Below are 13,386 nucleotides of genomic sequence, written 5' to 3' on the forward strand. Positions count from 1 at the left end.
CCAAATGTTTGCTCAATCACATTCCTAAGAGAGGAGTGTTGGTGATTAAATAACTCTTTGGGAGTGCTGACCAGGTTTGCTCTACAAAACTCTTTTAGGTGGTAACATGTACACTGATAAGGGGCAAGAAAACTTGGTACATTTGGATACCTAGCATCAACTAAATAAATTTTTCCTACACAAATGGAAATATAGTTATATTCAAAATAGAGCATACAAGTTTTGATTTAATATAATGACAATATTATCATATAAAATATGAATTAATATACCAGGAGGAACCACCAGTGGATTTTCTCTAGACAAAGCTGAAGCAAGCACCCGACTATCTACAGTAGACCCTTCTCAACCAGCAAGAATATATTGAAACTTGTAGTCAAATGAATAGACAACCAAAGCATTTCGTGACAAATTGCCTTTTCTATCACAATATTTTTCTTTGATGTGCACATCGACAGTAACAGGCATATGGGTTCCATCCATTGCATCAATACAATTCTATAAAAAGAGATATTACTATCAAATATAAATTAATATTATTATTATTTTCAGCAAAGAAAGAAATGTCACTAGAGTATTTACCTTGAAATATGGATCAAAACGGTCCTTCCCAACAATTTATAGAGGAGTTGTTGCAAGAGGGGGTAACAGATAATCACTATGAAGTGCTAATATGGCCTTCAAGACCTTCTGGAAGTGTCGACTCACTGTCTCTCCTGAGTGACCAAAGTTATTGCCAATCTTTCGGTTCCTTAGATTATGGCCAAGGGTGTGGATAAACATCACTAATTTTTCTTCCAATGTTATGTTATCCATATCTTGGATGCTCTCTTTTTGTCTTAGAATTTTGGCCAAGCAAAAGAAGGCTACTCTACTCATGTGTATTTGGTCATGGCCATCTATGTTAGTAGATTGGATAATACGCTTATAAAAAGGACATGCAGCTCTTCTTCACTTATTCCTATGTCTTCTAGCCTCTTGGGAAGATACTACTATTAATACTGCAAGGCTGGCCAATAAAATAGCAAGTATGCGCATGACCTTGATCTTCCTAACTATGACTCCTTGGACTTGTATATTTTGAGTAAGATCCATCAAATGACCTACAATGAAAACAAGGTCACAAAAATCTTACTATTGTTAAGAGTTATATAAACAAAATATAAATAATAATTACTTAAAACAACCGAGAGTACATCAATACATAGAAACTTTTCTTACCACATAAGATCTCTAGACAATATGGAAGAGGCAACTTCTAGCTTACATTGTATTAAAGAGATAACGAAGAATACACACATACGCTGAAAATGGTCAAACAAAGAGCTATACAATGTTCTGCAAGAAGGAAAGGATACTGCAGCTATATGTGAGCAGAAAAAGTAACAATTGAGCAAAAAAGGATAGTACAGCTATAGCTATGATAATTGTTACCAAGTCCAACTAATTATGCTAGTCAAAAGTCCATTACATATATCCAAAATAACAAATAGATTAAAGACATGTAACATATCTTTATATAAATTATATATATATATATATATATATATATATATATATAGTTTTCAACATTATCTATCATTATTAATCTTTCTATGTCAAAAGATTTGACATATGATAACCCATTCACCTATTATAAATAATATTATAAACTATATCAAATAAAAAAAGCTTATTTGAAGTCAAACTCTAAAAACTGTTTCAAATTAATATAAATTATTTTTAATGTCCAACTATATATATATATATATATATATATATATATATGCTATTTTTCAGTATTATTTATTCTCATTAATCTTACTAATAAAAAGCCTTTGACATAGCATAATCCATTCATGCACAAATCTATATTGAGATGTTTCAAACAATCTGAAGTCATCATGCATTTATATTCTAAAACCCATTCAAAATATGTTTATGTTATGATCAACTATATGAAGTTGTGTCGATCCTTGCAATAAACATGTCCTGCCAAAGGAAAGGAATTTGGGCAATAAGCTTTATCTAAAAGTGGTTGCACAATCAGCATCTCAAATAAGCTCATATGACCCAAAAGTTGAAACAGATGGACAATGCATATATTTATAGAGGTTTCGTATTTAGTAATTTGAATTATTCATTTTGTAAGGGTCTATTAGAAGTTTGTTGGGCTTGTAGAGATATTGTGTTTCCAAATTGATGTACTATTTGATAATAGCATGATGGTAGTGCTATTATTCCATGTTGAAACAAGTTATTTTATAAGTTCTATGCTGGTAATAGTTGGGTGAAGTTAATAAGATGTTTAGTTTGTTTGTGCCTATAGGCACTAAGCACTGTGTGCTCTCTATTTTGAAACGATTATTCTAAGAGTTGATATACAAGGTATTTATGATACTTATGACAGAGAAATACATGTTTCCTTATGCTACAAATCTAATAGGAAAGAGTACAAATATATTTAGAAAATAGAGCTATTATTTGCAACCTTCTTGCCCATCTCAAACACAATTAAATATCAAGTCAAGATTTTCCTAATGTCAAATGATTATGGATAATGTGTCTTACAATCATGACTACTTTGATGTTCTATATATATATATATATATATATATATATATATATGTTAGCTACAATCTTTAAATGATTAGTCTCTGTGAAATATCTGAAAAAACTTTGTAATTTTAATATTGTCCAAAGTATTGTGTTCATATACGACATTCTCTTCAAATTTTTCCCCTGATAAAGACTTGAAATTGTTAGATGATATCAAAATCATGGGGTTAATTTCAGAAGACATGTGCACAGTAAAATATTGTAAATAGTCACTTTCTGCAATCTTTTTTAATAGAGTGTTGAGATAGAATGCAATGTGTCATTCTTATCCAACATGCTTGCCTTCAAAAGACTGCAAAAGATATTGGGCAAAATCTGTGTGCTGCTAAAGCACTTTCCATCAGTCGCTTGGCTGAGGTAAACCTCAGCTAAGAAAAGATAAGGAAACAAATATATCCTGACTTATTGTAACCTGCATGTTGGAAGGCCTTCACCTACTGAAAACTCAAAAGCCATCCCCATCAGAGATCTAAAGGGGATCAACAAGATTATTAAAAGTTTTTGTAGCAACAAGCTTATAGCCTCAAGGAGATGGCTAATGCAAGGTGTTTTAATACCATTCAACTCCCCAAAGGGCATGCTAATGCTTAATCTTCAATGAGATATGGCATAACAGGAAAAAGGTTACTATGTCCTAGGTAAAAACATATTGACTAGCGGTTTCTTTCTGAATCTCCATGAGAATTAGGGTTTCTTTGTGAATTTCACCAAGAATTAGGGGTTTCTCTCTAAATTTTAATTTAAAAAATGAGTCTTTGTGTTTGGACAGGCATGAGCAAGGATGAGGTAGAACTAATTGTAGAGAATGGGAGCATTTTGTAGATTAGTGCACTGAACAGTAGCAGAGCAGTGCCTTCTGGCGAAGAAATGAGGTGTCGTAGGGGTGAGCGATCTAGGATTGGTTATTTAAAGAGGATTCAACTTCCTGATGGTGCCAATCCACAGCAACTTAAGGAAAAGTTTGAGAATGGTGTTCTCACTATTACAATTTTGAAGCTCTCTTCTTCTTCTGATGAAGTTGGGCTAAATCAAACGATATCCCATGAGCTCCACTATGCTTATATGGAAAACAAGCCAGATTTTTAATTGCAATAGGAAAAAGATATTTTGGAAACATGCAATGGGGTGGCGAAATGCAAGAACATACCTCCAAATGTAAGACCTCTGAGAAATGGAAGACCTCTACAATTGATCTGCTAAAATGGACCTCTGAAATCAATCTCTTAAAATGGTGTTGTGAAATGCAAGAGTGAGAGTTTTTTCTACAGACCTGACAAAACATGCAATTCACAATATGCTGGAAAAAGTTTAAGCTTTATAAAAGTAATCTAGTTTTTACTATTTAACACTTTTAAGCTAAGTGAAAATCATTAGTATGTGATGTTTGGCAAAGGAAGGTAGCTCCCACCTAAGAGTCTAATTTTGTTCTATATGCCAAAGAGATATAATAAGGTAACACATATGTGAATTTTGAAATCTTAATTTGAGTAAGAAATATTTGATTATTTTGGGAGTATGTATAGGTATATATAAACTTATATAGATATAGTCAAAATTAAAAGAAAGATAGTTTCAAATTATGACTCATGACTATTTTAAAAAATAACAAATAGATTATATAAATATTTTCTGCTATACATCTCTTGTTATTCATTCTGATGATGGATCACAGAGTGCGATATGAAACATTTAATGATGCAAAAAAATACACAATCAAATCCAAAAACCTTTGATAACACATATATAAATATTGATTATACTTTTTTCAAAATTATTTAGTTAAATAATAAAATAAAATCTATAATAATTAATCTTGTTTCTTGATTCAATCATCTTTATAAAAGATGTAAATGTAAATGAATAGCATGATTAAAAATATACAATCTCTTTTACAAATACTTTTAATCTCACAAATTAAACATAAATATTAATATAACATAATTATAACACATCATAATCTTCACTCTTTTTGTTCATTAGTAATATTAGAATTATTCTAATTAAATTGTTGAGGAAAAGTAAAATTATGTGAATCAAATAACTCATATTTCAAAAGATTGAACCATGATGTAAAAGAAAACTATTAATAATATTAAACCAAAAATAGATTCTAATAAAAATGCATGTCATACTCTTACTTTAAAATATATTTTAAATAGAAATGACACTCGAATTACATTGTGAAAATTAAATAAATCCAACCATAAAAAAAATTCAATGCCTTGATTTAATCTGAAATTGCAATGAAAACCCATTTTATCATTCTCACCAATACCATGATGATAAATCTTATTTTCATTCTAATATAGCAAAATCAAAATACATGTCATCAATTTTTTTATAAATATCAAAATCATTAAAAAAAACTACATGTCATTAGAAACTTTATTAACATCTAAGTTGTGCAAAAAGTCTTGACTCATTCATACATCCCTACTAATTCAAACAATAGTAATAAGATAAATTAATAAATGATCATTAGTATAAAAATAAGAAGCAAAGTGTACATAGAAAAAACCTTAACTGACTTGATGATATTTTACCTTATCTTATTTGTGTCCTATATCATGGTTATTTAATATGTGTAATTGTAGTTGTCTTATTGGTTGTTGACGATATCAAAGCATGTCTCATTATCTTATCTAATCTTACATGTCATAGTTTTCATATAAGAAAGGTCATTTCACACTTTATATAATAGACCTACTATAGTTTCTTTCCTAATAGAAGAAGGAATTGGATTTGATAAGAGTCATTCAATTTCTAAATAAAGTTCTTTATGGTTGAAAGTAATGTCACATGAATGGAGGCTACTAAGACAAGAGAGATAGTATTCATCCTCTTGGATATAAAATAAGTCAAGAAGTACTTGAACAATATGTTGAACTTTTGTTTTCATATCTCAAAGATGAGAATGCAGCAATATGGGGAACATACAGGTAGGAGTTCAGTCAAAATAGAGAAGAGTTGTATAAAGCCTCTAGAAAAAGAAAAGTGGAGAATTTTGTAGGGAAAACTATAGAAAAAGATGGTATCAACAAGGAAGAATGGATAGTGATGAAAAAGAGGAGTCAAGTTCCCACAAAAGAATAGTTAGGTAGTTCTAGCATAAAACCAATGAAGGACAACACTATAGAGAATGAAGAGGTGCTAGATACACTACTATTAAAATAACAAAAGTTGAGCTTAGTCCACAACTTCACAAGGCTACAAGAAGGTTAACAATGACCCCACCTACTATTAAGATGGAAAAAATAGTTACAGTAATACCTACAAGAGATACAAGGTAGAAGGAAAAGGAACATGGACCTACCCCTAAGAAAGATTGGGTCATACAACTAATGAAGTCTCATTAAGGTAAGAAATTAGAAACAATAGAGGATCAAATTGAAATTGCGAAGAAAGAAACACTAAAGGTGACATAAAATAATATTAAATAACAAAGGAATAAATGGGAGCTTGATGCAGGAGCATCTTGCATCCAAAATAAAGGGGAGGCATGTTGAATGTAAAATTTAAAATTTAAAAAAAAAAAAAAAAAATCTAGAGGAGAGAGAAAAGTGACGAAAATTAGAGGAGAAATAATAAAAAATAAAAAGGAGAAAAGAAGGGAAAAGAGGATTTTTATTTTCGAGGTGCATAGGTGACATAAATAGAAAAATAAAAAAAATAGTTGTCATTACATTAATCAAGGTGTGTAGGTGGCATCTTAGAAGCTTGTGGAAGGTTTCTTAAATCTTGCATTTAATATTTGTTGTGATCCATAAAAGAAATGTAATTTTCTAATTGGGCCACATGGTGGTGCTTAGTTGTAATTCTAGAAGGTTATGGAAGTTGTAGAAGGTTGTGGATATTGTGTAGGTGGAATTCTAGAAGGTTGTGGATAAGTCATGCATTGGGTGGTAAGTGCCTATTTAAGAAAGGGATATGAGCATTTCTAATCAAGTTTGAGAAGTAGAAGCTAGAAGGCATGAAGACTTCAAGGTGTGAAAGCTCTAAAGGTGTAGCTCTTAAAGTAGAAATTCTTGGTGAAGCTCTTGGTGTGAAGACTCTTATTTAGGATTTCTCTTATGTTGAAGAAGTCATATCATCTTGTGGGTGGTGTAAGGATTTTTCAAGTATAATAAAATTATTTGTGAAGCATTTTTTTTTCTTGGTCTCTATATTGTTGCATTCTTGGTTGTGAGTTGTTAGAGTGGTGTGGCCCTCTATCAGAGCTAGTTTAAAGAAGATGACATCAAAAATTGCAAATAAAGAAAAGTTAGACCATATTGAGAAGTAAAATATTAGGTATGTTGAGGAATATTAAGATATAATAGAAAATTCACTTGTTAAGTATTTATTAAACTTCAAAAGAAATATTCTATAGATAAAAGGGAGCATTCCAAACACTATCTATGAAGCTTAATGTGAGGAGAAAACTTGCATTAGAAGAAAATCAAAGAATTAGCAAAAAAGACACTATGCCAGCTCTACACCTTGATCACAATAGATGAGTTGAAGCATATATTGGACAAAGAAGGACCAAAAAAGTGGATAAAGATAAGGTTATTCAAAATAATGACTAGCCTCTATGTGGAAGTTGCTAAGTAAATTGAAAAGGCTATTGCAGAAGTCTTAGATGAACTTGATCGTATGAGATTAGATCATGTTAGTGAATAATCTCATAGACTAGTTGGAATTTCAATTATAGAATAATTGGTTCTACCAAAAGAGGAAGATAAACATATTAAGTTGTTTAATAGAATAGTCAGACAACCATATTTTTTTGTAATTGGTATTCCAAGTTACTCTCAACACTAGTCCTAAGGAAGAAGAATAAGATCAAAACACATTCATGGATAATGTGATAAGAAATGAAAAAATAAAAGAAATAATGAAATGGGTTTGACTAATGAATTTTAGTAGATTGATGTAGTTGAAAAGATAAGAAGACAAAACAAAAGGAAATGGATGAGGTAATTATAGATGCAAAAGTGAGATCTATGATCAATGAGGATAAACCTTCGTTCAATATACTTGATGCTGGTATACTAGGTAATTCCGTTGTCACAACTTTTAAAAAAAATCACATTAGCACAAGGAGATATCATAGGGTCAACAGAGGTAAAAGAAAAGGTTAGACAAGGTTATTGAGTCTACACCAGCAATGCCCACTTGATCATTTCAATTTTATTGGCAAACAATATTAGTCATGACACTTAAATCATGGAAGGATAAGATCTAGATAATCAATATCTATACTAACTTATATATACCTATACGTACTCCTAAAAAACTAAATATTTCTCATTCAAATATTTATTAATGCACCTTCCACATTCATTTCAAAATTCATATTTATACTACCCTTATCTCTTTGGAGTACCTATTTCACACTAAGGTGCGATTGCTAGTATATTTATCAATTCCAAAATCTACCTTATTAATTAGAAGACATACCTGAAATGATATAACCTGATCCAAGGGTGGAGTATATATAATAATGACATTACTATATATATATATATATACACACACATATGAACGCTTTAAAATATCTATCAACCTAACCTAATTAAAAGGATATATGTGTATTCCTAGCCATTAATCCACCTAAGCTCATAGCAATCCATAGTAGTAAGTTGCAAACATAATGGGTCAAAAGCATTTTCAAATTTATCAAACAGACCTGGTCTTGAAATGATATGACCTGATCCAAACGTGGGGTATATATAATAATGACATTACTAAAAATATATATACATATATATACATATAAATGCTTTAAAATATCTAATCAACCTAACCTAATTAAAAGGATATACATGTATTCCTAGCCATTAATCCACCTAAGCTCATAGCAATCCATAGTAGTAAGTTGCAAACACAACGGGGCAAAAGCACTTTCAAATTTATCTTGCAAATCTCATTAACTATTGTTGGTGAACAATGAAACATGTCTTCATCACATCTCATTAGTAATACCAAGTCGAGTTCCTCCTCCCTTCTACGTAATACAAAGTCAAAGCTCAAACACGTGGGAAACAAAAAGGATGGTTGACCATGCAAGAAGGTACGTGAAAAGTTAAATGTTTAAACAAGACAAGAACTTTTACACTCCCTTTATTCCAAAACTTGTCCTTCTTCCTCCTAGGTGCCTAGTCTTAGGCATAGGAAAATTAAGAATGGCTAAACCCTCCTTCCACTCATGCCTAGAAATACATAACAAGCATGTGGCAGCAAGGGATTTATCACAAAAACTTTAGAAGTATCCAATGTACATATGAAGAGTTTAGTAAGGATAGTTTTATTTGAAGTTTATAAATAATGTTTTATTTGAAGCTTAGACATAATATATATAATATAAGGATGAAATTTGGGCCTTTTTTAGTTATCTTAAATGTGAATTTGAAATGGGGTCTAAGTTAATGGTTCAAAGAAATTAAGGGGAAAATTTAGGCTTCAAAGACTTTAATTTAATTGCTTAGTTATTTGGAATTATTTTAGAAATTAAGGAATAGTCGTGGTAACAATTTTAAACCATTAAGTATCAAGACAAGATAGCCTATTATCAAAAACTTGTACAAGTTCAAATTTAAAGGATCTTTATGCAATTCATCTGGTTGATAGTTGTAAGACTTATCAATTCTAGATCGCGACACACATGAACATAATTCTTCTTGACCATGCCAACCTTCAGGACTAATAAGGTGGTAGCTCACCTCGACGATGTTAGGTATTGGTAAGAACTCGAACACCCTTGTAAAACATGGATTTGATCCTAGGGGGGAAATTGCTCTGAATCAGGGTAACAAGAATGATTAGCATGTCAACTTATAGAATTGTGATAGGAACTCCCCACAATTATCGCTTGGTCATCAATAGTTTGCTCAATATGCACTATAGTTTGAAAGATATAGAAACTTGACAAAGGGAGAATAATGCTCACCATATCAATAAAGTCTTAAGGAATGAATTTACTAAACTCAACAAACCATAAGCAATAGGGTGTGGAACACTCTCTTGATCTACTCTCGAAAGGACCGAAAATACAAGGAAATCGTTTATGCACATCATTAAGTTGTAATGTAACTCTAGGACAACCCTTCCTCTACTTCCATCAGTAAGACCCTGATACGACCGCAATGCTTTTGAGGATTTGAATTGTTATGAATTTGTTGTTGTTGTTTTTTATTTTTGCATATTTTGGTAAATTTGTGGAATGTTCATGTAGGATGATTTTTGGGTATGGTCCCCTTTGCCTTGGGGATATGACTTGTTTTAACAAAGATTTACCATTGTGGCCACACTTATGTTTAATTGGTGATTTTTTATTTTTTAAGTTATTTTATGAGGCATTTTTTTTTTGTAGGTATGTTATATTATGATTTATAAGTTGGTCATATCAAGGAGAATTCTTGACAATCATCATGAGGAATTTGAATACCACCCCCTTTAATTATCATAAGATACAATTACATTCAACCCTATAAACATGGAAATACCTTAACCCTCAAATGTATAGACCTCAATTTTCCACCATGCTAAGGACCATAGGTAAAGATACTAGAAGTGAAAAGACTATCAGGGCTGAAGGCTAAAGGATACACAATGCTATTTTGACTTAATATCTAATAAGTATACCGAATCAATAGTGTAATGGCTAGATTTCTCAATTAAGATGTAACCAAAAGAACACTATAACCATCGAGTGTTCACAATTGAGGGCTTGAAAGTGGATCTGGATGTTAAACTAAAACCAATGAATTCATGGAATTTTTATGAAAGATATTAACCCTTCATCGATAAGTTAATTCTTGGACTATCATCATAGACCTTGTCAGTGCTAAGGTGAGGGAGTGACTCAAAAACTAATAAGGAGTAAGATAGTTAGTAAGAACTAATGAAGAATATGATAACATTAGTAACTAAATAATTATTGACTCTACCAATGGGGAAACAAGGTATAGGCACATGTTTAAATGACTCTACCAAGGTGAATCTTTGTAAGATTCGTAAACCTCATTGTCAGTGATTCTATTTTCTAGAATGTTTATACAAAATTGTAAACCCCTCTTCCATTATCAAAAAAGTGAGATAATAAGAAGCAGCCAAAGATGGCAGCACAACTAAACTCTATAAAAATAGAGTTTGTTATGGATTATTCATGTTTTCCATGCCCATTCACTGTGAAGGAGATTTTAGAAGATATTAATAGAGTATTATAAGAAAGGGATTAGGATGATAGGTCCACATATGTTTCCAGTTGCAATAGAGCAATGTCAAGGTAGTAAAGAAACCTAGGATATAAAACAAGTGACAAAAATTTAAACAATAAAAATATTTCTCATATAGAAAACCTCCAATTCATAAGCTCGAGTTTATACAATAGATGGGGTATCAATGGTGCAATTGGATGCTTAGAGGTGTATGGTTGGCCATACAGTACTGGGAGAAAGTTGTAATCGGCTGGAAAAGATGTATTTCTACTGAAAATAGTGCTGAAACACTAGTACATTATCTAAGGCATTCTGTCAATGATGGCATAAGGGTGGAACATCAATTTGTCAATGACAAGTTTGCAATATCAACCAATGTTGCTACATCTGCCATCTAAATGATGTTGACTTTAATTACATGGCTGGAGGTGTGGACTTTAGTAAAGAATAGGCTGAGAAACACATAGTAAATGCCCAAATCTGATTGATATCCTTCTTGAAATGATGGAGCTTCACTGCTATTAGGCTATTAACTTATGTTAACTAATAAATAATGTAAATAACAGCTTGTGTGACTGATCTATTACTTAGAATGACTAAATTTCTCTCTATAAACATGCTGCTCAGCCAGGGTTGACTAAAATAACTTAGATCCAACTCTATAAGATGCTAAAAAATTCACCAAAAAGACCGAAATCAATACTCAAATCTTCAAATATTATATGGAAACACAATATTGAAATTTATATTGCATACCCATTGCTGAAACCATAGTTAAAACCTTTAGTATTAGCAACAATGCTGTAGCAGCAGCAACTACTGCTATGGTTTCTTATTAATCCTAGATTTCTACGTTAGTTTACATAGTAAAGAAACTGTGTCATGAATAACATCAAAGAAATACACAAGATCAATCAATTATAGCCCACAGTGGATTGTTATAGAGGTTTATTGTTCATCAAATTACATGAAATGGTGAAGACATAAGGAAAAAAAGTTTTGGTACAAACATTGATTTCTCAACATTGTAAAGTACAAGACTGCAAAACTATATAAAGGTGCATACAATGAAGTTTCCATTGTAATCAGAAATCTCAAAATAAATGAGATCAATAGTAAAAAATGTTTATAGGAAGTCATATTGTACCAGACATGTACCAAAGCCAAAAAACCATATTCATAGAAATATCGAGTATATATATATATGTATTATATACATCATAACTGTTATATAATGAGTTGTACATAAATATGTCATTACTACGAACTGCAAATATATGTTCATGTTTTGCAATACAACTAAGTTCGAGAGTTGTAGTCTTCCCACATCCTTTGGGCTATTTCATCTCGAAAATTCCCCCAGTCATCTATGTCTCTTTGATTCATTCCATATGTCTCTAGAATGGACACATTTATCCCAGCACGATCATCGTCCTCTTCAATATCCACTTTGGCTGGAAGACCATCCTCCATGGTAATGAAGTTGTGTAGTATGCCACATCCAAAAACAATCCTTGTTTGGGTAGTTATACTGTAGGATGTTGCATGCTTTAGGATAGGAAAGTTCATTGCTTTAATATACCACATGTTCTCTCAATCACATTCCTAAAAGAGGAGTGTTGGTGATTAAATAACTCTTTGGGAGTGCTGACTGGGTTTTCTCTTCAAAACTCTTTTAGGTGGTAACGTGTACACCGATAAGGGGTAAGAAAACCTGGTACATTTGGATACCTAGCATCAACTAAATAGAATTTTCCTACACAAATGGAAATAATGTTGTAATCAAAATAGAGCATATGAGTTTTGATTTAATATAATGATAATATTATCATATAAAATATGAATTAATATACCAGGAGGAACCACCAGTGGATTTTCTCTAGACAAAGCTGAAGCAAGCACCCGACTATCTATAGCAGACCCTTCCCAACCAGCTAGAATATATTGAAACTTGTAGTCAAATGAACAGACACCCAAAACATTTTGTGACAAATTGCCTTTTCTATCACGATATTTTGCTTGGATGTCCACATCGATAGTAAAAGGCATATGGGTTCCATCCATTGCACCAATAAAATCCTATAAAAAGAAATATTATTATCAAATATAAATTAATATTATTATTATTTTCGGCAAAGAAAGAAATGTCACTAGAGTATTTACCTTGAAATATGGATCAAAATGGTCCTTCCTACCAATTTCTGGAGGAGTTGTTGCAAGAGGGGGTAACAGATAATCACTATGAAGTGCTAATATGGCCTTCAAGACCTTCTGGAAGTGTCGACTCACTATCTCTCCTGAGTGACCAAAGTTATGGCCAATCTTTCAGTTCCTTAGATTATGGCCAAGGGTGTGGATAAACATCACTAGTTGTTCTTCCAATGTTATGTTATCCGTATCTTTGATGCTCCCTTTTTGTCTTAGAATTTTTGCCAAGCGAAAGAAGGCTACTCTACTCATGTGTATTTGGTCATGGCAATCTGTGTTAGTAGAATGGATAATACGCTTATAAAAAGGACATGCAACTCTTCTTCACTTATTCCTATGTCTTCTAGCCTCTTGGGAAGATACTACTATCAATACTGCA

At 31.7% G+C, this 13,386-nt stretch overlaps 1 protein-coding gene across 1 annotated transcript; it reads right to left on the reverse strand.

The window, feature by feature from the left end:
- Positions 1-12,098: 12,098 nt before the first annotated feature.
- Positions 12,099-12,863, reverse strand: LOC149547661 (uncharacterized). Its single transcript, XM_089794164.1, has 3 exons — positions 12,653-12,863; positions 12,495-12,555; positions 12,099-12,330 (listed from the first exon to the last, which is right to left on the reverse strand). The coding sequence occupies exons 1-3, from the start codon at positions 12,861-12,863 to the stop codon at positions 12,099-12,101; spliced, it is 504 nt and encodes a 167-aa protein (XP_089650290.1).
- Positions 12,864-13,386: the final 523 nt, after the last annotated feature.

Source organism: Cupressus sempervirens, chromosome 7, assembly GCF_028749045.1.
Source record: "Cupressus sempervirens isolate cs-2001-9-10 chromosome 7, ASM2874904v1, whole genome shotgun sequence".
Taxonomy (NCBI): Eukaryota; Viridiplantae; Streptophyta; class Pinopsida; order Cupressales; family Cupressaceae; genus Cupressus; species Cupressus sempervirens.